We start from the raw sequence: 26,272 nt of genomic DNA on the forward strand, positions 1-26,272 counted from the left end.
TTTGATACTTTACACTAGGGCTGCAACTAACAACAAATTTGATCATCGATTAATCTGTCGATTCTTACATCGATTAATCGATTAATAATCGGATAAAGGAGACAAACTACATTTCTATCCTTTCCAGTATTTTATTGGAAAAAAAACAGCATACTGGCACCATACTTATTTTGATTATTGTTTCTCAGCTGTTTGTACATGTTGCAGTTTATAAATAAAGGTTTATAAAAAAAAAATATAATAATAAAATAAATTGCCTCTGCGCATGCGCATAGCATAGATCCAACGAATCGATGACTAAATGAATCGGCAACTATTTTTATAATCGATTTTAATCGATTAGTTGTTGCAGCCCTACTTTACATTAGTTTTGGCTGATACCACAAATTTGGGAATCAATCCGATACCAAGTAGTTACAGGATCATACATTGGTCATAATTTAAGTCCTCATGTGTCCAGGGACATTTTTCCTGAGTTTATAAAAAATACATTTTTAAAAAAGGAAAAAAGTAGTACCGTATTTTTCGGAGTATAAGTCGCTCCGGAGTATAAGTCTCACCGGCCGAAAATGCATAATAAAGAAGGAAAAAAACATATATAAGTCGCACTGGAGTATAAGTCGCATTTTTGGGGAAATGTATTTGATAAAAGCCAACGCCAGGAATAGACATTTGAAAGGCAATTTAAAATAAATCAAGAATAGTGAACAACAGGCTGAATAAGTGTACGTTATATGAGGCATAAATAAGCAACTGAGAAGGTGCCTGGTATGTTAACGTAACATATTATGGTAAGAGTCATTCAAATAACTATAACATATAGAACATGCTATACGTTTACCAAACAATCTGTCACTCCTAATCGCTAAATCCCATGAAATCTTATACGTCTAGTCTCTTACGTGAATGAGATCAATAATATTATTTGATATTTTACGCTAATGTGTTAATCATTTCACACATAAGTCGCTCCTGAGTATAAGTCGCTAACTATGCCCAAACTATAAAAAAAACTGCGACTTATAGTCCGAAAAATACGGTAGTATCAACTAAATACGCTTTTGTACTTGGTATCATTACAGTGGATGTCGGGGTGTAGATCCACCCATCGCGTTTGTTTACATTGTGACGCCGGTGAGCTACGGTGTGTAGTGAAGCATGTTTAGCTATTCCTCGTTCGCCAGTGATAATGATTCTTGTAAGAAACGTACTTAATTTGTCGCCATGGAGACGAGGATTAGTGATTTAGAAGTAGCTAAAACACTGCAGACTGCGGCTGGACGTTAGCCGCTAGCTAGCTAGCCATGTCTTAAAGCACCTCTTCCTGAGGGCGTTTCAGTGTTATAACTTCACCGTTATCTTTACTTTAAAAGCCATAATGCGTCCGTTCTCCCTTTTGTGTGTACACACTGTGTCTGGCGGCAAGTAATAACATAATATTGACAAGTAATAACAGTTATTATCGCTCAAACACATTCACGCCTTTTTATCGCCGTGTCTCAAGCATCGCTCTTTGCTCACCTCTGTTAAGTTAAGTTACATTTATTCCTGATCAATGTTCCCAATACCAGTTTAGTGTTACGAATCCTTATGTATGTACAAACCCCGTTTCCATATGAGTTGGGAAATTGTGTTAGATGTAAATATAAACGGAATACAATGATTTGCAAATCCTTTTCAACCCATATTCAGTTGAATGCACTACAAAGACAACATATTTGATGTTCAAACTCATAAACTTTATTTTTTTTTTGCAAATAATAATTAACTTAGAATTTCATGACTGCAACACGTGCCAAAGTAGTTGGGAAAGGGCATGCTCACCACTGTGTTACATGGCCTTTCCTTTTAACAACACTCAGTAAAGGTTTGGGAACTGAGGAGACACATTTTTGAAGTGGAATTCTTTCCCATTCTTGCTTGATGTAACACGTGGCTTGGCATTGTTTTGCTGAAATAAGCAGGGGCGTCCATGGTAACTTTGCTTGGATGGCAACATATGTTGCTCCAAGACCTGTATGTACCTTTCAGCATTAATGGTGCCTTCACAAATGTGTAAGTTACCCATGTCTTGGGCACTAATACACCCCCATACCATCACACATGCTGGCTTTTACACTTTGCGCCTAGAACAATCCGGATGGTTCTTCTCCTCTTTGGTCCGGAGGACACGACGTCCACAGTTTCCAGAAAACAATTTGAAATGTGGACTCGTCAGACCACAGAACACTTTTCCACTTTGCATCAGTCCATCTTAGATGAGCTCAGGCCCAGCGAAGCCGACGGCGTTTCTGGGTGTTGTTGTAAACGGTTTTCGCCTTGCATAGGAGAGTTTTAACTTGCACTTACAGATGTAGCGACCAACTGTAGTTACTGACAGTGGGTTTCTGAAGTGTTCCTGAGCCCATGTGGTGATATCCTTTACACACTGATGTCGCTTGTTGATGCAGTACAGCCTGAGGGATGGAAGGTCACGGGCTTAGCTGCTTACGTGCAGTGATTTCTCCAGATTCTCTGAACCCTTTGATGATATTACGGAGCGTAGATGGTGAAATCCCTAAATTTCTTGCAATAGCTGGTTGAGAAAGGTTGTTCTTAAACTGTTCAACAATTTGCTCAGGCGTTTGTTGACAAAGTGGTGACCCTCGCCCCATCCTTGTTTGTGAATGACTGAGCATTTCATGGAATCTACTTGTATACCCAATCATGGCACCCACCTGTTCCCAATTTGCCTGTTCACCTGTGGGATGTTCCAAATAAGTGTTTGTTGAGCATTCCTCAACTTTATCAGTATTTATTGCCACCTTTCCCAACTTCTTTGTCACGTGTTGCTGGCATCAAATTCTAAAGTTAATGATTATTTTCAACAACAAAAAAATGTTTATGAGTTTGAACATCAAATATGTTGTCTTTGTAGCATATTCAACTGAATATGGGTTGAAAAGGATTGGCAAGTCATTGTATTCCGTTTATATTTACATCTAGAACAATTTCCCAACTCATATGGACACGAGGTTTGTAAATGTAGCTCATGAATATTCATGTTGCCATGTTGCTGTCAGAGGCAAAGGTCCATGATTAAGGACCGGTCGGTCCATCTGAGGAGTGTATGGATGTGGTGGGTTCACATGGAATTTATGATCTATCTGCACTCTAAGGCAGCCCATAAAACAAACGCGAGTCATGTGACCAGGAAACCAAGGAATGCATCATCCCCCTTTTTTGCATTGGAATGCTCCTCTACTCCTTACTGTAACGCCGTTAGTTTCGGCGGTAACTAGGAATCTAACGCGTTATTTTTTATATTCCGTAACTCAGTTACCGTTACTACATGATGCGTTATTTTACGTTATTTTTTTATGTAGTATCGGCTAAAAACAGAAGACCTGAGTGTGTTTTATTGGAGAGTTGCAGTGTCGTCCTTCTGATTCTTCCTGTGTCACAACGGGGATAAGAGAAGAGGCGCTGTGTGTGTGGGTGTGGGTGTGGGGAGGGGGTGTGTCTGTGTTTACTAACAAGACATCATGGTGCAGCTGAAGCCGAGTTTCTTAACATGGAGATATCCTAGACCAGGGGTCACCAACCTTTTTGAAAGCAAGAGCTACTTCTTGGGTACTGATTAATGCGAAGGGCTACCAGTTTGATACACACTTCAATAAATGGCCAGAAATAGCCAATTTGCTCAATTTACCTTTAACTCTATGTTATTATTAATAATTAATGATATTTACACTTAATTGAACGGTTTAAAAGAGGAGAAAACACGAAAAAAAAAGGACAATTAAATTTTGAAACATAGTTTATCTTCAATTTCGACTCTTTAAAATTCCAAATTCAACCGGAAAAAAGAGAAAAACTAGCTAATTCGAATCTTTTTGAAAAAATGTAAAAAATAATTTATGGAACATCATTAGTCATTTTTCCTGATTACGATTAATTTTAGAATTTTGATGACATGTTTTAAAAAGGTTAAAATCCAATCTGCACTTTGTTAGAATATATAACAAATTGGACCAAGCTATATTTCTAACAAAGACAAATCATTATTTCTTCTAGATTTTCCAGAACAAAAATTTTAAAAGAAATTCAAAAGAGTTTGAAATAAGATGTAAATTTGATTCTACAGATTTTCTAGATTTGCCAGAATAATTTTTTTGAATTTTAATCATAATAAGTTTGAAGAAATATTTCACAAATATTATTTGTCGAAAAAACAGAAGCTAAAACGAAGAATTAAATTAAAATGTAATTATTATTCTTTACAGTAAAAAAAATAAATTTACTTGAACATTGATTTAAATTGTCAGGAAAGAAGAGGAAGGAATTTAAAAGGTAAAAAGGTATATGTGTTTAAAAATCCTAAAATCATTTTTAAGGTTGTATTTTTTCTCTAAAATTGTCTTTCTGAAAGTTATAAGAAGCAAAGTAAAACAATTAATGAATTTATCTAAACAAGTGAAGACCAAGTCTTTGAAATATTTTCTTGGATTTTCAAATTCTATTTGAGTTTTGTCTCTCTTAGAATTAAAAATGTCGGGCAAAGCGAGACCAGCTTGCTAGTAAATAAATACAATTTAAAAAATAGAGGCAGCTCACTGGTAAGTGCTGCTATTTGAGCTATTTTTTAGAACAGGCCAGCGGGCTACTCATCTGGTCCTTACGGGCTACCTGGTGCCCGCGGGCACCGCGTTGGTGACCCCTTTGCTAGACTAACTCTTTTCCCCGGACATGTCTTCTTTTGCGGGGCTGTCCGGGCGGAGTTTCTTAAATGCCTCAAATGGCATTTTGAGTTAGGGTTGCGTGTATTTTCAATGTACATTCAGGGTTAAGAAGGGGTTAAAAACAAAACAAATTGTGCGCACGCAGCAGCATTTTTGAGGGAGGGGCAGAGACAGAAAGAGCGAGAGAGCGAGGGAGTGGATTGATTGATTGAGACTTTTATTAGTAGATTGCACAGTACAGTACATATTCCCTACAATTGACCACTAAATGGTAACACCCCAATAAGTTTTTCAATTTGTTTAAGTAGGGGTCCACGTTAATCAATTTCTTTCAAACTGTCATTGCTCAAAACATAATATTGAATCAAAATCCAAGTTATTATGAATTATTGACCTATCCAAGGTTCCGAGTACGTCACATCAAATATTCCACTTTGAAAAATATTTTTGGTGGAAGATTTTGCATATTTTGTGTGTTTGCCATTAAGAACATAGTTTTGTTTGACAAAAAAGGACGGAAAAAAAACAAAAAAACTACAACATTTTGAAATGAGGAATAGATGTGAAGTTGATGTAGACTCCAGAGATTGAAGCGTTAAATTTAAAATGTATGTATGCCCTGGCACACCATTATCATCATTTCATGACCCAAGCAAAACACTTTTTACATTTTTATACTGAAATAAATACACCTACAACTTATTCAATAAAAACAGAGAAAAAACTACCAGCAGCGGTAAAGTTCAGATCCATGAAGGAAAGAAGAAAGTGAATGAATGTTTATAACTGAATACATTTACATACACTACCGTTCAAAAGTTTGGGGTTACCCAAACAATTTTGTGGAATAGCCTTCATTTCTAAGAACAAGACTAGACTGTCGAGTTTCAGATAAAAGTTCTCTTTTTCTGGCCATTTTGAGCGTTTAATTGACCCCACAAATGTGATGCTCCAGAAACTCAATCTGCTCAAAGGAAGGTCCGTTTTGTAGCTTCTGTAACGAGCTAAACTGTTTTCAGATGTGTGAACATGATTGCACGAGGGTTTTCTAATCATCAATTAGCCTCCTGAGCCAATGAGCAAACACATTGTACCATTAGAACACTGGAGTGATAGTTGCTGGAAATGGGCCTCTATACACCTATGTAGATATTGCACCAAAAACCAGACATTTGCAGCTAGAATAGTCATTTACCACATTAGCAATGTATAGAGTGTATTTCTTTAAAGTTAAGACTAGTTTAAAGTTATCTTCATTGAAAAGTACAGATAAAAATAAGGACATTTCAATGTGACCCCAAACCTTTGAACGGTAGTGTATATTTTGTTGTTTTCTTACTGTACCGGAAACGAACAGAACCGTGACCTCTAAACCGAGGTACGTACCGAACCGACATTTTTGTGTACCGTTACACCCTTAGATTAAGGAGACCTATTTTTTCCATTCCACTTTCTAATGCACTCCGAACATTACTAAAAAAATATATAAATGTAATGAGATTTCACGTTTAGGAAATAACAGCTTGTTCAAATGTCGCCTGCTCCTAACTAACGCCCGTGTTGGGAAATACATCCTCTAGCTTCTCGCCAATGATTATATCCAGGGGCCTCGTCGGGAAAACGTCTTCTGCTATTGTCGGACGTGTGTAATAAAGCTCTTGGTCCATGTATTTTTTCAGGGGTCCCTTCAGTGTCGTGAGAAGATGCATCAACCGAGAATCGGGGCAGCAGTTTGCTGTCAAGATCGTGGACGTGGCCCAGTTCACCTCAAGTCCCGGACTCAGCACGGAGGGTAAGAAGACTGCATGTTGATGCTTCAGACTGAGACTAAATGTGAATGCTATTCGTGTGTACACTTCCTATATGAGCAATAGGCCTTCAGGGACCTAATTAATATTACAGTGATGGAGCGAGGAAGAGACAGAGCATTAAATTAGCAAAAATGAAAACACAACAATCTGTGACGGGGCTGAGGCAATTGGACGATGAATTAAAATGCCAGATTTTTTTGTTGTTGTTTTGTTTTTATGTTATTAATGGTTACATGTAGCATACATCATATACCCTCTACTGTCACGACATAAGGTATTAATTAGGTGTCAATCGAATCAATGAAACTGTTACTTATCATTGGAGCCTGACAAAAAGTCAGTGTTCAAAAACAAGAAGAAACTAGAGCGCAATTTTGAGTTTTGGGGTTCGGTTTTTTTTTTTTAGATCACAATTTCCACCAGTCCCGATGTGTGTGAAAAGTTTGGTGAGTTTTGAAGTATTTTAAGGGGGTCAAATTACAGCTCAAAGACGCAAAAATTAGTGTTTTTAGTCATTTTTTGTCTTGAAGGGGAAATTGCCAACTTCCTGTTGGTTTTTGCCCGAAGATGTGTCATTATGAATTGTAGGTCTAAGTGAGACCTACATACAGGTTTTTATTTCATGTCTCTACGACCTTCCTAGTGGGAGTTACAGGCCGTTTGTTTTTGTTTTTTCCTAGGGGGCGCTAGAGCGCAATTTTGATTTTTGGGGTTTGGTTTTTTGACTAAAGTGTTTTGGCATCGTTTTTCTATGTGTGTGTAAAATTTGGTGAGTTTTTAAGTATTTTAAGGGGGTCAAATTACAGCTCAAAGACGCAAAAATGAGTGTTTTTAGTCATTTTTTGTCTTGAAGGGGAAATTGCCAACTTCCTGTTGGCAATTTGCCCGAGGATGTGACGTTATGAATTGTAGGTCTAAGTGAGACCTACATACAGGTTTTTGTTTCATGTCTCTACGACCTTCCTAGTGGGAGTTACAGGCAGTTTGTTTTTGTTTTTTCCTAGGGGGCGCTAGAGCGCAATTTTGATTTTTGGGGTTTGTTTTTTTGACTAAAGTGTTGTGGCATCGTTTTTCTATGTGTGTGTAAAATTTGGTGAGTTTTGAAGTATTTTAAGGGGGTCAAATTACAGCTCAAAGACGCAAAAATGAGTGTTTTTAGTCATTTTTTGTCTTGAAGGGGAAATTGCCAACTTCCTGTTGGTTTTTGCCCGAGGATGTGTCATTATGAATTGTAGGTCTAAGTGAGACCTACATACAGGTTTTTGTTTCATGTCTCTACGACCTTCCTAGTGGGAGTTACAGGCAGTTTGTTTTTGTTTTTTCCTAGGGGGCGCTAGAGCGCAATTTTGATTTTTGGGGTTTGGTTTTTTGACTAAAGTGTTGTGGCATCGTTTTTCTATGTGTGTGTAAAATTTGGTGAGTTTTGAAGTATTTTAAGGGGGTCAAATTACAGCTCAAAGACGCAAAAATGAGTGTTTTTAGTCATTTTTTGTCTTGAAGGGGAAATTGCCAACTTCCTGTTGGTTTTTGCCCGAGGATGTGTCATTATGAATTGTAGGTCTAAGTGAGACCTACATACAGGTTTTTGTTTCATGTCTCTACGACCTTCCTAGTGGGAGTTACAGGCAGTTTGTTTTTGTTTTTTCCTAGGGGGCGCTAGAGCGCAATTTTGATTTTTGGGGTTTGGTTTTTTGACTAAAGTGTTGTGGCATCGTTTTTCTATGTGTGTGTAAAATTTGGTGAGTTTTGAAGTATTTTAAGGGGTTCAAATTACAGCTCAAAGACGCAAAAATGAGTGTTTTTAGTCATTTTTTGTCTTGAAGGGGAAATTGCCAACTTCCTGTTGGTTTTTGCCCGAGGATGTGTCATTATGAATTGTAGGTCTTAAGTGAGACCTACATACAGGTTTTTGTTTCATGTCTCTACGACCTTCCTAGTGGGAGTTACAGGCAGTTTGTTTTTGTTTTTTCCTAGGGGGCGCTAGAGCGCAATTTTGATTTTTGGGGTTTGGTTTTTTGACTAAAGTGTTGTGGCATCGTTTTTCTATGTGTGTGTAAAATTTGGTGAGTTTTGAAGCATGTTAAGGGGGGCAAAGTAGTGCGCAAAGCTGCGGAAGAATAATAAATAATAATAATAAAACCTTACAATTTCAATAGTGTCCTTTGTCCCTGTACAAAGGACTCCCTGCGGGAGTCCTTTATACAGGGTACATGCGGACCCTAAAAAAACTAAAATTAGGGGTATTTTATTTGAACTAAGCAAAATTATCTGCCAATAGAACAAGAAAATTTGGCTTGTCAAGACTTTCCAAAACAAGTAAAATTAGCTAACCTCAATGAACCCAAAAATACCTTAAAATAAGTATATTCTCACTAATAACAAGTGCACTTTTCTTGGTAGAAAAAGAAAAGTTAAAGTACCAATGACTGTCACACACAATGGTGAAATTTGTCCTCTGCATTTGACCCATCCCTTTGTTCACCCCCTGGGAGGCGAGGGGAGCAGTGGGCAGCAGCGGTGGCCGCGCCCGGGAATCCTTTTTGGTGATTTAACCCCCAATTCCAACCCTTGATGCTGAGTGCCAAGCAGGGAGGTAATGGGTCCCATTTTTTATAGTCTTTGGTATGACTCGGCCGGGGTTTGAACTCACAACCTACCGATCTCAGGGCGGACACTCTAATAATAATAATAATAATAATAATAGATTTTATTTGTAAAAAGCACTTTACATTGAGTAAACAACCTCAAAGTGCTACAGTGTATTAAAAAGATAATAATAATTTTAAAAAATAGAACAGCCAAATAGCTAAAACTAGTATGCATATATCTAAAAAAAAAAAAAAAAAAAAGGCTTTTTTAAAAAGAAGGGTTTTTAAGCCTTTTTTTTAAAAGCATCCACCGTCTGTGGTGCCCTCAGGTGGTCAGGGAGAGCGTTCCACAGACTGGGAGCGGCGGAGCAGAAAGCCCGGTCTCTAACCACTAGGCCACTGAAAAAGAGACCTTTTTGCTTAATATGTCGAAAAATATTCTTAAATTAAGTAAATGTGCCATTATCTTGACATAATGATATGCGCTTGGCATCATGATTTTTTTTTTTTTTTTTCATGTTTGAAGTTAGAAATGATTACTTTAAAAAAGCAGTTTTATACTTGTGAGTGTTGATGACACAGCTTTGCAACAGTTGATATTGTAGTTTCAAGCATGTTTTACTCAATATAGCTCATCAAATCTCAGCAACAATCTGTAATATCTTACTGAAATCATTTAGGACCAAAACCCTTAAAACAAGTAAAACACTCTAACATAAAATCTGCTTAGTGAGAAGAATTATCGTATCAGACAGAAAATAAGCCAATCTTGTCATATCACGATTATCGTGACCATAGTTATCACGGTCATCATTATTATTATTATTAGTGCGCTCAAAAAGTACGTAAACACACACTGAAATATTTTTAGTCATATTTTTATTGATAACTCAAATAAACACATTGTTAGAAAAGCAACAATTTTGAACGTTTTGTGTTTCTTATGCTTCACTGATAGTGTTTTATTTATTCTTAGTATTTTATCTGTTTGAATGGCTTAGCTTTTATTGTTTTAAATGTTGCTTTTTTTATTTAAATTAATTAAATTAAATTAAATGTTGCTATTTTTTTTTTTTTTTTAATTCTTGTGCGGCCCGGTACCGGTCCGCGGACCGATTGGTACCGGGCCGCTCAAGAATTTAAAAAAAAAAAAAAAAAATTTTTTTTTTTTTTTTTTATGAAATCAACATAAAAAACACAATATATACATTCTATATCAACATAGATCCCGGTGGCCCGGTGGTTGGGGACCCCTGTTGTAGGTGACAAAGCAGTTTGGTGTAAAATCTAATAATATGTTTATTATATAACACACCTGCTGTGAACCTATTTTTATGTTTTTATATTTTATTTATTTATTTTTTATCGTGTTCTGTTTGTGTTGTGTTGTGTTTGCTCGGTTCTCGTATTATTTTTAACCTGCCCATTGTACAGCACTTTGGCTACCCCTGTGGTAAATTTTAAATATGCTTTATAAATAAAGTTGATTTGATTTGATTTGATATATGTTACCGTATTTCCTTGAATTGGCGCAGGGAATATAGTATTCGCACGTCTAGAATTACTGCCGGGTCAAACTCGCTTCTCAAAATAATTAACGCATGCTTGGCCTTATCGCCGGTTCATTATTAACGCCGGATCAAATTCGTTTTGCAAAATATTAATTTTATTACCGCATGTCTATAATTTTCGCCGGGTCAAACTCGTTTCGCAAAATATTTAGCATATGTCTAGAACTTCCGCCGGGTCAAATTCGTTACGTCACGAGTGACGCTTTACCTGTCCTCATTTTCAAAATGGAGGAAGCTGCTTTCAGTAGTTTGCAATCGCACAAAGGAAAAAAGATAAAGAGCTATTCAGTAGGATTTAAGGTCCAAGCTATTGAATACCGGTACAGTATGCTAAAAAGAACAGTAAGCAGCTATGTTTTATTAATATACCGTAGCTGCGTGTGTCAAATACTGTATGAGTCATTAAATGACTCCCGCCTCCTGGTGGTAGAGGGCGCTAGTGATCCTTCTTGCGACTTCCGGTACTGCAGAAGAAGTGACAACAAGCAGTAACAGATTTTTTTTTCCTCTCGCCTGAACTTTTAACATGGAGGATTACATACCGGTATCTAAAATAAAACAGTTTTCTAAACTGGACTTTCAATCGAAGCAGGAGGTAATAATTAAAGGAATATCTCCATCGAGACAGAGAGACTTTTAAAACTGAAGAAAGAAAATAAGGAAGACTTCTATAACCAAGTTATCGATGCTTTTGGTCAGAAGGAGCTGCAAATGGACTCCATTTATAAGTACAGGTAAGACCATAATAATGTTTTTTTTATTAAATGTGCTTTTCATGATGGTATGCTTACATCACACTCAAAGCGCACGCCTAAATTTACCGCAATCCTTTTGGTAAACGCCGGAGTGAGAAGAGGTTTTAAAATAATTAGCGCATGCACGGCCATCCCGCAGGCTTCCGGTAAACGCCGGAGTGACAGGAGGTTTTAAATTAATTAACGCCCCTGCAGCTATTCAAGGAAATACGGTATTCATTATCTATTTTGTTTTTCTTGACATTTGCCAAGGGCCAAGAAAGGAAAAACATGGCCCTTAAACCGCTGACATGGAAATGTCATATTGCACATGTACGGAAAAAGATGTCTAAGAGTATTTTTATATTAAACAAGGTAAAATATGTGTTAGATTATAGGGCAATGCGTATATTGTATTGTGCACTTATATTGCCATATATCAGCTACTGTGTGGAAGTGTGGGGGAACACATATAAGAGTAACATAAAGGCATTGTAGCAACTACAGAAAAGAGCTATAAGGATTATTTATGAAGTAGATTACTTAGAACACACTAACATATTATTTATTAATTCTGCTTTATTGACACTACAGGGAATGAGCAGACATTATGTGTCATGTTTAAAGCTAAAAGTAAAACATAACCAGCAAATTTACAAAAAATGTTTGTCATCACTTGTGAGAATGAAGAGCATAGAAGAAAAGGTCATTTCGAACATCAGTATTCAAGGACAACTTTAAAACAAATGAGATAAAAGACTGTAAAAATACATTCCAATTGAAAAAAATATATAAAGACAGAACAATAAGATCATGAATTCTAACTTATTATAATAATAATAATTCACCCCTATCCAATATCCTACCCTAACACCTTACTGTGCAATATTACCCTTCGAGTGCAATACGTCCGACACTGAAAAAAACAATACCGATAATTTCCGATATTACATTTTAAAGCATTTATCGGACGATAATATCGGCAGGCCGATATTATCGGACATCTCTAATAGAAATACAAAATACTGTACAATATACAGAACAAGACAAGAGTACCGGAGTAATAAATAACAAGAGTACCGGAGTAATAAATAACTCCGGTACTCTTGTCTTGTTCTGTATATTGTACAGTAGTTTGTATTTCTATTAGAGATGTCCGATAATATCGGCCTGCCGATATTATCGTCCGATAAATGCTTTAAAATGTAATATCGGTAATTATCGGTATCGGTTTTTTAATTTTTTAAATTTTTTTAAATTATTAAATCAACATAAAAAACACAAGATACACTTACAATTAGTACACCTCCCTCCCCCATTCACAGTCATTCACACAATAGGGTTGTTTCTTTCTGTTATTAATATTCCTACATTACATATCAATATATATCAATACAGTCTGCAAGGGATACAGTCCGTAAGCACACATGATTGTGCGTGCTTAATTTGACTCATTTTCATTAATGACTAGTTTCTATGTAACTGTTTTTATATTGTTTTACTTTCTTTTTTTATTCAAGAAAATGTTTTTAATTTATTTATCTTTTTTTATTTTATTAATTTTTTTTTAAAAAGGACCTTATCTTCACCATACCTGGTTGTCCAAATTAGGCAGAGTAATGTGTTTATTCCACGAATGTATGTATCGGTATCGGTTGATATCGGTATCAGTAATTAAGAGTTGGACAATATCGGCAAAAAGCCATTATCGGACATCCCTAATTTCTATAGTGTTTTGTATATTGTACAGGATGGCTTATTATTTTTATTGGATAGTAGTCTATTTATTTCAATTGTTAGTTTTGTCTTTGTTACCTATTTTGACCCCATATTTGTTCCCACTACCGCACCTTAAATTGGAGTCCTTAATCTCGTTATATGCAAATATAATGACAATAAAGTCCATTCTATTCTATTCTATTCTATTCTACATGGCCAGCCATAAGTGTTTACATTTTGCTATATATTTATTATTTTATTTTACTTATTTTTTGTCTGGTTTTGTATCATCCCGTGAGGTGCATATTACTTTTTTTGTTCGGTTTGTACCTCATGAAGTTTTGCACATTTTTTTGTGCGTTTTTTGTTTGTTTTCATTACATTTGGATGTATTTGTTTGGTTGGTATGATATCCATGAAGTAAGACTACGTATTATGTTGAAAGGGGCAGGAAAATATAAGATTTTTCTTCATCCTGCTCCTTCTCAGGCATTGGTGTGTAAACGTGTGTCTAGTTGCTGAGGTTTTAATTGACTATCGATCAAAGATGCACATCAATGAAGGAGATAAATGAAAAATGAAACCGCACTTTGAACACCCCTGGGGTCTCCATGGCAACAACCTGTGTGCCTTGTGACATTCAAGGTGTCATAGAATGAGCAATAACAATCTGTGATATGTTTAAAAGGTTCCCCCGTGGAAATAAAGGCGCCACTTTAATTGTTTCCTAACGGAGAGGAAGGTTAATGTAGAAAGAATCCGCAGGGGGGTGTTGACAAGTTTGCCACATTAGCAACAATCACACACACCTACGCGCCTAACAAATGACGCTCAGGTGCAGCTTTGTCTCGCTTGGTTTTACTCCGCTGAAACAGGATAATGATGGGGCGCGAGTCAAGGAGATGAATGCGCGCAAGGACAGGAAAAGGAGAGATTGCGATCGGATCGATAGTCCGACAATCGCTCTGTGACGCAAAATGGAAAGCTGTAAAAGGAGATGAATGGGCGGAGGTTTGCCAGGGAGGCTTCTGGTAAACGAAACGTGACAATGGATGTCAACGTAGGGTTGACTAAGCCAATACTGGCCATTGATTGGTTGATCGAAACAGTTGGCTTGGGAAAGTCCAAGGAACACGACTCGCTTTGTGCGTTTAATGACCTGGTGTCATTTTAAAGGCCTACTGAAAGCCACTACTAGCGACCACGCAGTCTGATAGTTTATACATCAATGATGAAATCTTAACATTGCAACACATGCCAATACGGCCGGGTTAACTTATAAAGTGACATTTAAAATTTCCCGGGAAATATCCGGCTGAAACGTCGCGGTATGATGACGTATGCGCGTGACGAAGTCAGAGTAACGGAAGTTATGGTACCCCGTAGAATCCTATACAAAAAGCTCTGTTTTCATTTCATAATTCCACAGTATACTGGACATCTTTTGCAATTTGTTTAATGAACAATGAAAGCTGCAAAGAAGACAGTTGTAGGTGGGATCGGTGTATTAGCAGGCCGCCAAACGCATCGGGTGAAGTCCTTCGTCCTTCTGCCGATCGCTGGAACGCAGGTGAGCACGGGTGTTGATGAGCAGATGAGGGCTGGCTGGCGTAGGTGGAGAGCTAATGTTTTTAGCATAGCTCTGTGCGGTCCGGTTGCTAAGTTGCTAAGTTAGCTTCAATGACGTCGTTAGCAACAGCATTGTTAACCTTCGCCAGCCTGGAAAGCATTAACCGTGTATTTACATGTCCACGGTTTAATAGTATTGTTGATTTTCTATCTATCCTTCCAGTCAGGGGTTTATTTTTTTTGTTTCTATATGCAGTTAAAGCACGATGCTATCACGTTAGCTCAGTAGCTAAAGAGCTTCGCCGATGTATTGTCGTGGAGATAAAAGTCACTGTGAATGTCCATTTCGCGTTCTCGACTCTCATTTTCAAGAGGATATAGTATCCGAGGTGGTTTAAAATACAAATCCGTGACCCACAATAGAAAAAGGAGAGAGTGTGGAATCCAATGAGCCAGCTTGTACTTAAGTTACGGTCAGAGCGAAAAAAGAAACGTCCATCGCTGTCTCTCAAGTCGTTCACTGTAACGTTCCTCATCTACGAATCTTTCATCCTCGCTCAAATTAATGGGGTAATCGTCACTTTCTCGGTCCGAATCTCTCTCGCTCCATTGTAAACAACGGGGAATTGTGAGGAATACTAGCTCCTGTGACGTCACGCTACTTCCGCTACAGGCAAGGCTTTTTTTTATCAGCGAGCAAAAGTTGCAAACTTTATCGTCGATTTTCTCTACTAAATCCTTTCAGCAAAAATATGGCAATATCGCGAAATGATCAAGTATGACACATAGAATGGATCAGCTATTCCCGTTTGAATTTTAAAAAAATCATTTCAGTAGGCCTTTAAAGGCCTACTGAAAGCCACTACTAGCGACCACGCAGTCTGATAGTTTATATATCAATGATGAAATCTTAACATTGCAACACATGCCAATACGGCCGGGTTAACTTATAAAGTGACATTTTAAATTTCCCGGTTGAAAAACTCCTTTGGATATGACGTATGCGCGTGACGTAGCCAGTAGAACAGAGGTATGGCTTCCCCATTGAGGCCAATACAAAAAGCTCTGTTTTCATTTCATAATTCCACAGTATTCTGGACATCTGTGTTGGTGAATCTTTTGCAATTTGTTTAATGAACAATGAAGACTGCAAAGAAGAAAGTTGTAGGTGGGATCGGTGTATTAGCGGCTGGCTGTAGCAACACAACAGAGGACTTACTTGGATAGCAGACGCGCTAGCCAATGCTAGCCACCAACCGATGCTAGCCGCCAACCGCATCTGTGATCGGGTGAAGTCCTTCGTCGCGCCGTCGATCGCTGGAACGCAGGTGAGCACGGGTGTTGATGAGCAGATGAGGGCTGGCTGACGTAGGTGGAGCGCTAATGTTTTTATCATAGCTCTGTGAGGTCCGGTTGCGAAGTTGCTAAGTTAGCTTCAGCGTCGTTAGCAACAGCATTGTTAAGCTTTGCCAGGCTGAGAATTATTAACCGTGTAGTTACATGTCCATGGTTTAATGTAGAGATGTCCGATAATATCGGTCTGCCGATAATATCGGTCTGCCAATTTTACTCATATTATCGGCCGATAAATGCGTTAAAATGTAATATCGGAAATTATCGGTATCGGTTTTTTTATTATCAGTATCGGTTTTTTATTTTTTTTATTTATTTTTTGTTTTTTTTATTAAATCCACATAAAAAACACAAGATACACTTACAATTAGTGCACCAACCCAAAAAACCTCCCTCCCCCTCATTCACACAAAAGGGTTGTTTCTTTCTGTTATTAATATTCTGCTTCCTACATTATATATCAATATATATCAATACAGTCTGCAAGGGATACAGTCCGTAAGCGCACATGATTGTGCGTGCTGCTGGTCCACTAATAGTACTAACCTTTAACAGTTAATTTTACTCATTTTCATTAATTACTAGTTTCTATGTAACTGTTTTTATATTGTTTTACTTTCTTTTTTATTCAAGAAAATGTTTTTAATTTATTTATCTTATTTTACTAATTTTTTAAAAAAGTACCTTATCTTCACCATACCTGGTTGTCCAAATTAGGCATAATAATGTGTTAATTCCACGACTGTATATATCGGTTGATATCGGTATCGGTTGATATCGGTATCTGTAATTAAAGAGTTGGACAATATCGGCATATCGGATATCGGCAAAAAGCCATTATCGGACATCCCTAGTTTAATAGTATTGTTGATCTTCTGTCTATCCTTCCAGTCAGGGGTTTATTTATTTTATTTCTATCTGCATTTGAGCCAGATGCTATCACGTTAGCTCAGTAGCTAAAGTGCTTCGCCGATGTATTGTCGTGGAGATAAAAGTCACTGTTAATGTCCATTTCGCGTTCTCGACTTTCATTTTCAAGAGGATATAGTATCCGAGGTGGTTTAAAATACAAATCCGTGATCCACAATAGAAAAAGGAGAAAGTGTGGAATCCAATGAACCAGCTTGTACCTAAGTTACGGTCAGAGCGAAAAAAGATGTGTCTTTCACTGCATTTTAGTCCGTCACTCTAACGTTCCTCATCCACGAATCTTTCATCCTCGCTCAAATTAATGAGGTAATCGTCGCTTTCTCGGTCCAAATCGCTCTAGCTGCGTTGAAAACAATAGGAAAATATGAGGAGCCTTTCAACCTGTGACGTCACGCTACTTCCGGTACAGGCAAGGCTTTTTTTTATCAGCGACCAAAAGTTGCGAACTTTATCGTCGTTGTTCTCTACTAAATCCTTTCCGCAAAAATATGGCAATATCGCAAAATGATCAAGTATGACACAGAATGGATCTGCTATCCCCGTTTAAATAAAAAAAATTCATTTCAGTAGGCCTTTAAAATATAGGAAAACAGTGGCAACAACGGCCCAATACTTACAGAAAGTCAACTTGGACATGGTTAAGAGTAGTCAGTGTACAGCTTGTATAGCAGTTAGTTGTAAGCAAGCAAATAGGTCAAATTTGCATTTACAAAGTCTAACTTTGACAAGTACCGTATTTTTCGGAGTATAAGTCGCACCGGCCGAAAATGCATACCGTATTTTTCGGACTATAAGTCGCAGTTTTTTTCATAGTTTGGCCCGGGGGTGCGACTTATACTCAGGAGCGACTTATGTGTGAAATGATGAACACATTAGCGTAAAATATCAAATAATATTATTTAGCTCATTCACGTAAGAGACTAGACGTACAGTGTTTCCCATAAACTGCCAAGATACCTGTGGCGGTGGGGGCGTGGCTGTGGGCGTGGTCACCATGACATCATCGAGTAATTTGCATAATTTACTACAATATGATTTTCTCTAAAAAGGCTCAAAAAATGTATACTTGCTAATTAATAATAACAGTTTTGTTTTAAACGTCCATCCATCCATCCATTTTACAATATAATTACAACACTTGATGTACATATTTATATACAGATTTGAACAATAAGTTATTCACTGAAATATATTTATTAATTGTGGTTCTTACAAAAAATATATCTTATAAAATATAAAAGCTAAAATGTCTCTTAAAGCTCTGCCCCTTTAATTAGTGCTTACTAAATAATGTAACTTTAGCCTACTACTACAACCATATTATTTACCAGCAACATAAAGTGAAACAGAGGCAGAGGTGTCCTGCCACAGTCACTAACAAATAAACAGAAAACAGTAGTGGTCAAATACAAATAAGGCAACAAGAGAAGTATCCTACACTTCTCTTTTGTAAAGTAAATCTGAACAGTCGATATGGGCATCTACATCAACTATATGATTTGCCTGAGAAGCTGGACAGGACAAAAAAAAAAATTTTTTTTTTTTTTCATTTTATTTATTTATTTTTTTCATTTGTGGCGGACGTAATTCTTTCGTGGCGGGCCGCCACAAATAAATGAATGTGTGGGAAACACTGACGTATAAGATTTCATGGGATTTAGCGATTAGGAGTGATTCATTAATTCAAGTATTTATTTTATTTATATGTATATACTGTATATATAATACAATACATATAAATATATACCGTATTTTTCGGACTATAAGTCGCAGTTTTTTTCATAGTTTGGCCCGGGGGTGCGACTTATACTCAGGAGCGACTTATGTGTGAAATGATTAACACATTAGCGTAAAATATCAAATCATATTATTGATCTCATTCACGTAAGAGACTAGACGTATAAGATTTCATGGGATTTAGCGATTAGGAGTGACAGATTGTTTGGTAAACGTATAGCATGTTCTATATGTTATAGTTATTTGAATGACTCTTACCATAATATGTTACGTTAACATACCAGGCACCTTCTCAGTTGGTTATTTATGCCTCATATAACGTACACTTATTCAGCCTGTTGTTCACTATTCTTTATTTATTTTAAATTGCCTTTCAAATGTCTATTCTTGCTGTTGGCTTTTATCAAATACATTTCCCCAAAGAATGCGACTTATACTCCAGTGCGACTTATATATGTTTTTTTCCTTCTTTATTATGCATTTTCGGCCGGTGCGACTTATACTCCGAAAAATACGGTACTAAAGAAGGAAAAAAACATATATAAGTCGCATTTTTCATTACTATACTAATACCCGTATACCGTACAACCCTACTAGTTACTATGGTAATCTACGTCACAGCAGCTCAGACGAGGCACCAAGCAGTGTGGGTGGGGAGCGTTTCCACGGAGTGTTTCCAGAGCCTGAAATGTGGGTGTCAGGGACAGACGTGGAAGGAGATTTTTACAAGAAAGTTCTAAAGCTTAGTGATGTATCAGATTGTAGATGTTTTTTGTTTTTTTACTCTTCACGTTGATATTTCGCTGTGTTTGTTGCATTTTTGTTGCATTTGGCTCGATTGTACAATATGTCGATTGAGAGGGGGTGTGATGTTCATATGTTGTCAATATTCAGGGTTTTATCCTTCATAGAAAAACATTAAATTCCAGTCCGTTTTTAAGGCGGTCTGTCATAACATTTTTAGCATTAAATCAGACTTTATTGCAAGGTTTTGTATTAGTTTTCCTAAAAATAGACACATTTTTTTCTCTAAATTTGGCCCCCGAGTCAAAATAATTACCCAGGCCTGCTCCAACATAAGCTATACACTGACTACTCTGAAGTATATCCAAGTCTACAATACTGTCTCCTGAGACGATGATCTCCAGATATATATTTTGAAATCTGCTGCGTTTTTTTGTCCTTTGCTGCATCCCAAAGACCCGTGCAAGTGTGTGTCGAGCGTGTGTGTGTGTGTGTGTGTGTGTGTGTGTGTGTGTGTGTGTGTGTGTGTGTGTGTGTGTGTGTGGTCTCACAGCTTGTGCAGATGGTGTGGACAAGATGTCACAACAGGAGTGTACACACACATACCAGTGTGGTGTTGTCTTCCGTGACTCTGGAGTAGGAGGAGGTGACAGATAAGGGAGGTGAAGAGGACATAATGTGAGGGGAGAAAAAAGGCTGAAGGGAGAGAATGATTTAAAAAAAAAAAAGAAAAGGCACCGTGTGAAAGGATCAGGGAATTGGGCGAAGAGGAGACGATGGCACATGATGAATTTTGCTCATTCTCTGGCTAGCTTTTTATTCTCATCCCCTCTGAGAGCTGACCTATTCGTCAGACAGACCCCTGGACAAGCTGCACCGACACAGGCTAGCGTGTGTGTGTGTGTGTGTGTGTGTGTGTGTGTGTGTGTGTGTGTGTGTGTGTCTGTGTGTGTGTGTGTGTGTGTATGTGTGTGTGTGTGTGTGTGTGTGTGTGTGTGTGTGTGTGTGTGTGTGTGTGTGTGTGTGTGTGTGTGTGTGTGTGTGTGTGTGTGTTCGTTCTTGTATTTCTACCCTTCTTGAGACATCAACAAGGAAAAGTACCTTCCATATAAGGACCGAGATCGTGGTCCCAATAACATTGCATCTAATAGAGAATGTCTCATTTGCACCCCTAGTGGTGAAATCTATCAAAATGAGGGTGGTCCCAAAAAGGACGGATTTTTCAAATTGACCGTGTGTCGGTTTTAAAAGTGCTCCCCCCTCTGGTCAACATATGAAATAACAAGTGTGTGTGAGAAATTGAAATGCGCCCAAAATTAATTTAAAAAAGATCAATAAATATGTATACATAGAGACATACTGTAATAACGAAGTAAATAATGAAGATTAAAAACCAATTACAAACAAAAAATTAAACAACATATTTTTTTATTAAAAGCTTACCTTTAGTATGCATATAATATTGTTGTTGCAAATACAAATCTTTATATATCTAGAAAGGGCGGCCCTAAAGAGGTAGGCATTTTTCGGAGGTCTCAAGAAGGTACGAAATACAAGACTGTGTGTGTGTGTGTGTGTGTGTGTGTGTGTGTGTGTGTGTGTGTGTGTGTGTGTGTGTGTGTGTGTGTGTGTGTGTGTGTGTGTGTGTGTGTGTGTGTGTGTGTGTGTGTGTGTGTGTGTGTGTGTGTGTGTGTGTGTGTGTGTGTGTGTGTTGTGTGTGATGAGAGTGGTCCCAAAAAGGAAGGATTTTTCAAATTGACCGTGTGTCGGTTTTAAAAGTGCTCTCCCTCTCTGGTCAACATATGAAATAACAAGTGTGTTAAAAAAAAAAGTGAAGTGCTCCCCCTCTGGCCAACATATGTAATAGCAAGTGTGTGTGAGAAATTGAAATGCGCCCCCTTTGGCCAAAATTAATTTACAAATAAAATAATTATGTATATAGAGACATACTGTAATGACTTGAAGTAAATAATGAAGATTAAAAAACAATTACGAACAAAAAATTAAACAACAACAGAAAATTAACTACAAGCTTACCTTTTTTATATTTGTATATTATTAATGATGTAAATATAAATCTTTATATATCTACAAAGGTTAGTACTAAAGAGGTAGGCATTTTTCGGAGGTCTCAAGAAGGTAACAAAAAGAAGGACGTGTGTGTGTGTGTGTGTGTGTGTGTGTGTGTGTGTGTGTGTGTGTGTGTGTGTGTGTGTGTGTGTGTGTGTGTGTGTGTGTGTGTGTGTGTGTGTGTGTGTGTGTGTGTGTGTGTGTGTGTGTGTGTGTGTGTGTGTGTGTGTGTGTGTGTGTCAAGGTCCCAATACAGAAAACCATTGCATCTAATAGAGAATGTCTCATTTGCACCCCTAGTGGTGAAATCTATCAAAATGAGGGTGGTCCCAAAAAGGAAGGATTTTTCAAATTGACCGTGTGTCGGTTTTGAAAGTGCTCCCCCTCTGGTCAACATATGAAATAACAAGTGTGTGTGAGAAATTGAAATGCGCCCCCTTTGGCCAAAATGTATTTAAAAAAGATAAATAAATAAGTATATAAAGACATACTGTAATAATTTGAAGTAAATAATGAAGATTAAAAACCAATTACAAACAAAAAATTAAACGACATATTTTTTTATTAAAAGCTTACCTTTAGTATGCATATAATATTGTTGTTGCAAATACAAATCTTTATATAGCTAGAAAGGGCGGCCCTAAAGAGGTAGGCATTTTTCGGAGGTCTCAAGAAGGTACGAAATACAAGACTGTGTGTGTGTGTGTGTGTGTGTGTGTGTGTGTGTGTGTGTGTGTGTGTGTGTGTGTGTGTGTGTGTGTGTGTGTGTGTGTGTGTGTGTGTGTGTGTGTGTGTGTGTGTGTGTGTGTGTGTGTGTGTGTGTGTGTGTGTGATGAGAGTGGTCCCAAAAAGGAAGGATTTTTCAAATTGACCGTGTGTCGGTTTTAAAAGTGCTCTCCCTGGTCAACATATGAAATAACAAGTGTGTTGAAAAAAAAGTGAAGCGCTCCCCCTCTGGCCAACATATGTAATAACAAGTGTGTGTGAGAAATTGAAATGCGCCCCCTTTGGCCAAAATTAATTTACAAATAAAATAATTATGTATATAGAGACATACTGTCATGACTTGAAGTAAATAATGAAGATTAAAAAACAATTTCAAACAAAAAATTCAACAACAACAGAAAATTAACTACAAGCTTACCTTTTTTATATTTGCATAATATTAATGATGTAAATATAAATCTTTATATATCTACAAAGGTTAGTACTAAAGAGGTAGGCATTTTTCGGAGGTCTCAAGAAGGTAACAAAAAGAAGGATGTGTGTGTGTGTGTGTGTGTGTGTGTGTGTGTGTGTGTGTGTGTGTGTGTGTGTGTGTGTGTGTGTGTGTGTGTGTGTGTGTGTGTGTGTGTGTGTGTGTGTGTGTGTGTGTGTGTGTGTGTGTGTGTGTGTGTGTGTGTGTGTGTGTGTGTGTGTGTGTGTGTGTGTGTGTGTGTCAAGGTCCCAATACAGAAAACCATTGCATCTAATAGAGAATGTCTCATTTGCACCCCTAGTGGTGAAATCTATCAAAATAAGGGTGGACCCAAAAAGGAAGGATTTTTCAAATTGACCGTGTGTCGGTTTTAAAAGTGCTCTCCCCTCTGGTCAACATATGAAATAACAAGTGTGTGTGAGAAATTGAAATGCACCCCCTTTGGCCAAAATGTATTTAAAAAAGATAAATAAATAAGTATATAGAGACATACTGTAATCATTTGAAGTAAATAATGAAGATTAAAAAACAAATTACAAACAAAAAATTAAACAACATTTTTTTTTTTATTAAAAGCTTACCTTTAGTATGTATATAATATTGTTGTTGCAAATACAAATCTTTATATATCTAGAAAGAGCGGCCCTAAAGAGGTAGGCATTTTTCGGAGGTCTCAAGAAGGTAACAAACACGAGTGTGTGTGTGTGTGTGTGTGTGTGTGTGTGTGTGTGTGTGTGTGTGTGTGTGTGTGTGTGTGTGTGTGTGTGTGTGTGTGTGTGTGTGTGTGTGTGTGTGTGTGTGTGTGTGTGTGTGTGTGTGTGTGTGTGTGTCAAGGTCATGGTCCCAATACATTGCATCTAATAGAGAATGTCTCATTTGCACCCCTGCTGGTGAAATCTATCAAAATGAGGGTGGACCCAAAAAAGAGGGATTTTTCAAATTGACTGCGTGTCGGTTTTAAAAGTGCTCCGCCTCTGGTCAACATATGAAATAACAAGTGTGTGTGAAGAATTGAAGTGCGCCCCCTTTGGCCAAAATTAATTTAAAAAAAAAATTATATAGAGACATACTGTAATAACTTGAAGTAAATAATGAAGATTAAAAAACAATGACAAACCAAAAAAATTTAAAAATGACTAAAAGTTTACCTTTTTTATATTTGCATAGTATGCAATACGAAGGTCCTAAGTAGTCGTGAGTTCAATCCCGGGCTCGGGATCTTTCTGTGTGGAGTTCAATGTTCTCCCCGTGTCTGGGTGGGTTCCCTCCGGGTACTCCGGCTTCCTCCCACCTCCAAAAACATGCAAACTCAGTTATTGATGGTGTCAATAGCGATGGCAGTTTTTCCAGTCTGCCTGTCGCCAATGATGAGCTCACGCTGTCCACGGCCGTAGGGCACCAAACTGTCCACGGCCTTGATGCCAGTCTGCATGGGTTCCCTCACAGAGATACGAGGGATGATGCCAGGGCCTTTCAGACCCACTCGCCCGCGGGTATTGGAGCCGAGGGGACCCTTTCCGTCAATGGCATTTCCCAAAGCGTCCGCAAGGCGGCCAAGCAGTTCTTCGCCAACAATAGTGCCAGTCCTCTTGACCAGTGGTCCCCAACCTTTTTGTAACTGCGGACCGGTCAACGCTTGAAAATTTGTGCCACGGACCGGGGGCGGGGGAGGGGGGCTGTGTTTATTTTTATTTTTTTATTTTTTTTGTCATAAAAAAATAGAATCATGTGTGCTTACGGACTGTATCCCTTGCAGACTGTATTGATATATATTGATATATAATGTAGGAAGCAGAATATTAATAACAGAAAGAAACAACCCTTTTGTGTGAATGAGTGTAAATGGGGGAGGGAGTTTTTTTGGGTCGGTGCACTAATTGTAAGTGTATCTTGTGTTTTTTATGTTGATTTAATATTATTATTATTATTTTTATTTTTTATTTTTTATTTTTTTTAATTTCTTGTGCGGTCCGGTACAAATCGATCCACGGACAGCTTATCGTTACTAAATTCTCTATTAGATGCAATGGTTTTCTGTATTGGGACCATAATTTATGTCCTAACTTGTTCACCGCTCCTCATATGGAAGCTACTTTTCCTTGACACGTGCGCACACACACACACACACACACACACTTGTATTTGTTACCTTCTTGAGACCTCCGAAAAATGCCTACCTCTTTAGGACCACCCTTTCTAGATATATAAAGATTTGTATTTACAACATTAATAATATATACACACTATGCAAATATAAAAAAGGTAAGCTTTTAGTCATTTTATTTTAATTGTATTTTCTGTTTGTAATTGTTTTTTAATCTTCGTTATTTACATCAAGTTATTACAGTATGTCTCTATATACATATTTAATTTATTTTTTTAATTAATTTTGGCCAAAGGGGGCGCATTTCAATTTCTTACACACACTTTTTATTACATACATTGGCCAGAAGGGGAGCCCTTAAAATTTTTTACACACACTTGTTATTTCATATGTTGACCAGAGGGGGAGCACTTTTAAAACCGACACACAGTCAATTGAAAAAATCCTTCCTTTTTGGGACCACCCTCATTTTGATAGATTTCACCACCAGGGGGTGCAAATGACACATTCTCTATTAGATGCAATGTTATTGGGACCACAATTTTGGTCTTTGGCAGCACGGTGGAACAGGGGTTAGTGCATGTTCCCCACAATACGAAGGTCCTGAATTCAATCCCGGGCTCGGGATCTTTCTGCGTGGAGTTTGCATGTTCTCCCCGTGACTGCGTGGGTTCTACTCCGGCTTCCTCCCACCTCCAAAGACATGCACCTGGGATAGGCCCCTCCCACCTCCAAAGACATGCACCTGGTGATAGGTTGATTGGCCACACTAAATTGGCCCCAGTGCGTGAATGTTGTCTGTCTATCTGTGTTGGCCCTGCGATGAGGTGGCGACTTGTCCAGGGTGTACCCCGCCTTCCGCCCGTATGCAGCTGAGATAGGCTCCAGCACCCCCCCCCCCCCGCGACCCCAAAAGGGACAAGCGGTAGAAAATGAAATGGATGGATGTATATATTACTAATGTTGTAAATACAAGTCTTTATATATCTAGAAAGGGTGGTCTTAAAGAGGTAGGCATTTTCAGAGGTCTTCGAAAAGGTAACAAATACAAGAGAGAGTGTGTGTGTGTGTGTGTGTGTGTGTGTGTGTGTGTGTGTGTGTGTGTGTGTGTGTGTGTGTGTGTGTGTGTGTGTGTGTGTGTGTGTGTGTGTGTGTGAGCGCCCCCCATGCTGGTCAAGCCATTGCCAAGACACGAAGACTTTGACCCACTTCCCTCACTTCACTCGCAGCTCCGCACAGTGAGTGCATGGCTCGGCACACACCCTCCTTTACTTTTTTCCTGCAACTGTAAACGCCAATTTGGCCGATCACCGCCGTCTCCTTCGGTCAGCTCCGCATTTAAACGCACGAATAACGTGGCTAATGGACGCCTTCCATCACACTTGGGGCCCTAACGTTATTTGTCAAGCGCCGCCGTCGCCGG

General features: G+C 38.0%; 1 protein-coding gene across 16 annotated transcripts in view; it reads left to right on the forward strand.

Annotated features, from left to right (window-relative positions):
• caska (calcium/calmodulin-dependent serine protein kinase a) overlaps positions 1–26,272 on the forward strand; it is a 277,401-nt gene that overhangs the window by 149,437 nt on the left and 101,692 nt on the right. For all 16 annotated transcript variants that reach the window (XM_062061677.1, XM_062061676.1, XM_062061680.1 and 13 more), the window contains exon 2: positions 6,401–6,513. In XM_062061677.1, the coding sequence (XP_061917661.1) occupies positions 6,401–6,513 (113 nt within the window). The remainder of the gene's footprint in view (positions 1–6,400; positions 6,514–26,272) is intronic.

The sequence above is a fragment of the Entelurus aequoreus genome, linkage group LG10, assembly GCF_033978785.1.
Source record: "Entelurus aequoreus isolate RoL-2023_Sb linkage group LG10, RoL_Eaeq_v1.1, whole genome shotgun sequence".
In the NCBI taxonomy this organism is placed as follows: Eukaryota; Metazoa; Chordata; class Actinopteri; order Syngnathiformes; family Syngnathidae; genus Entelurus; species Entelurus aequoreus.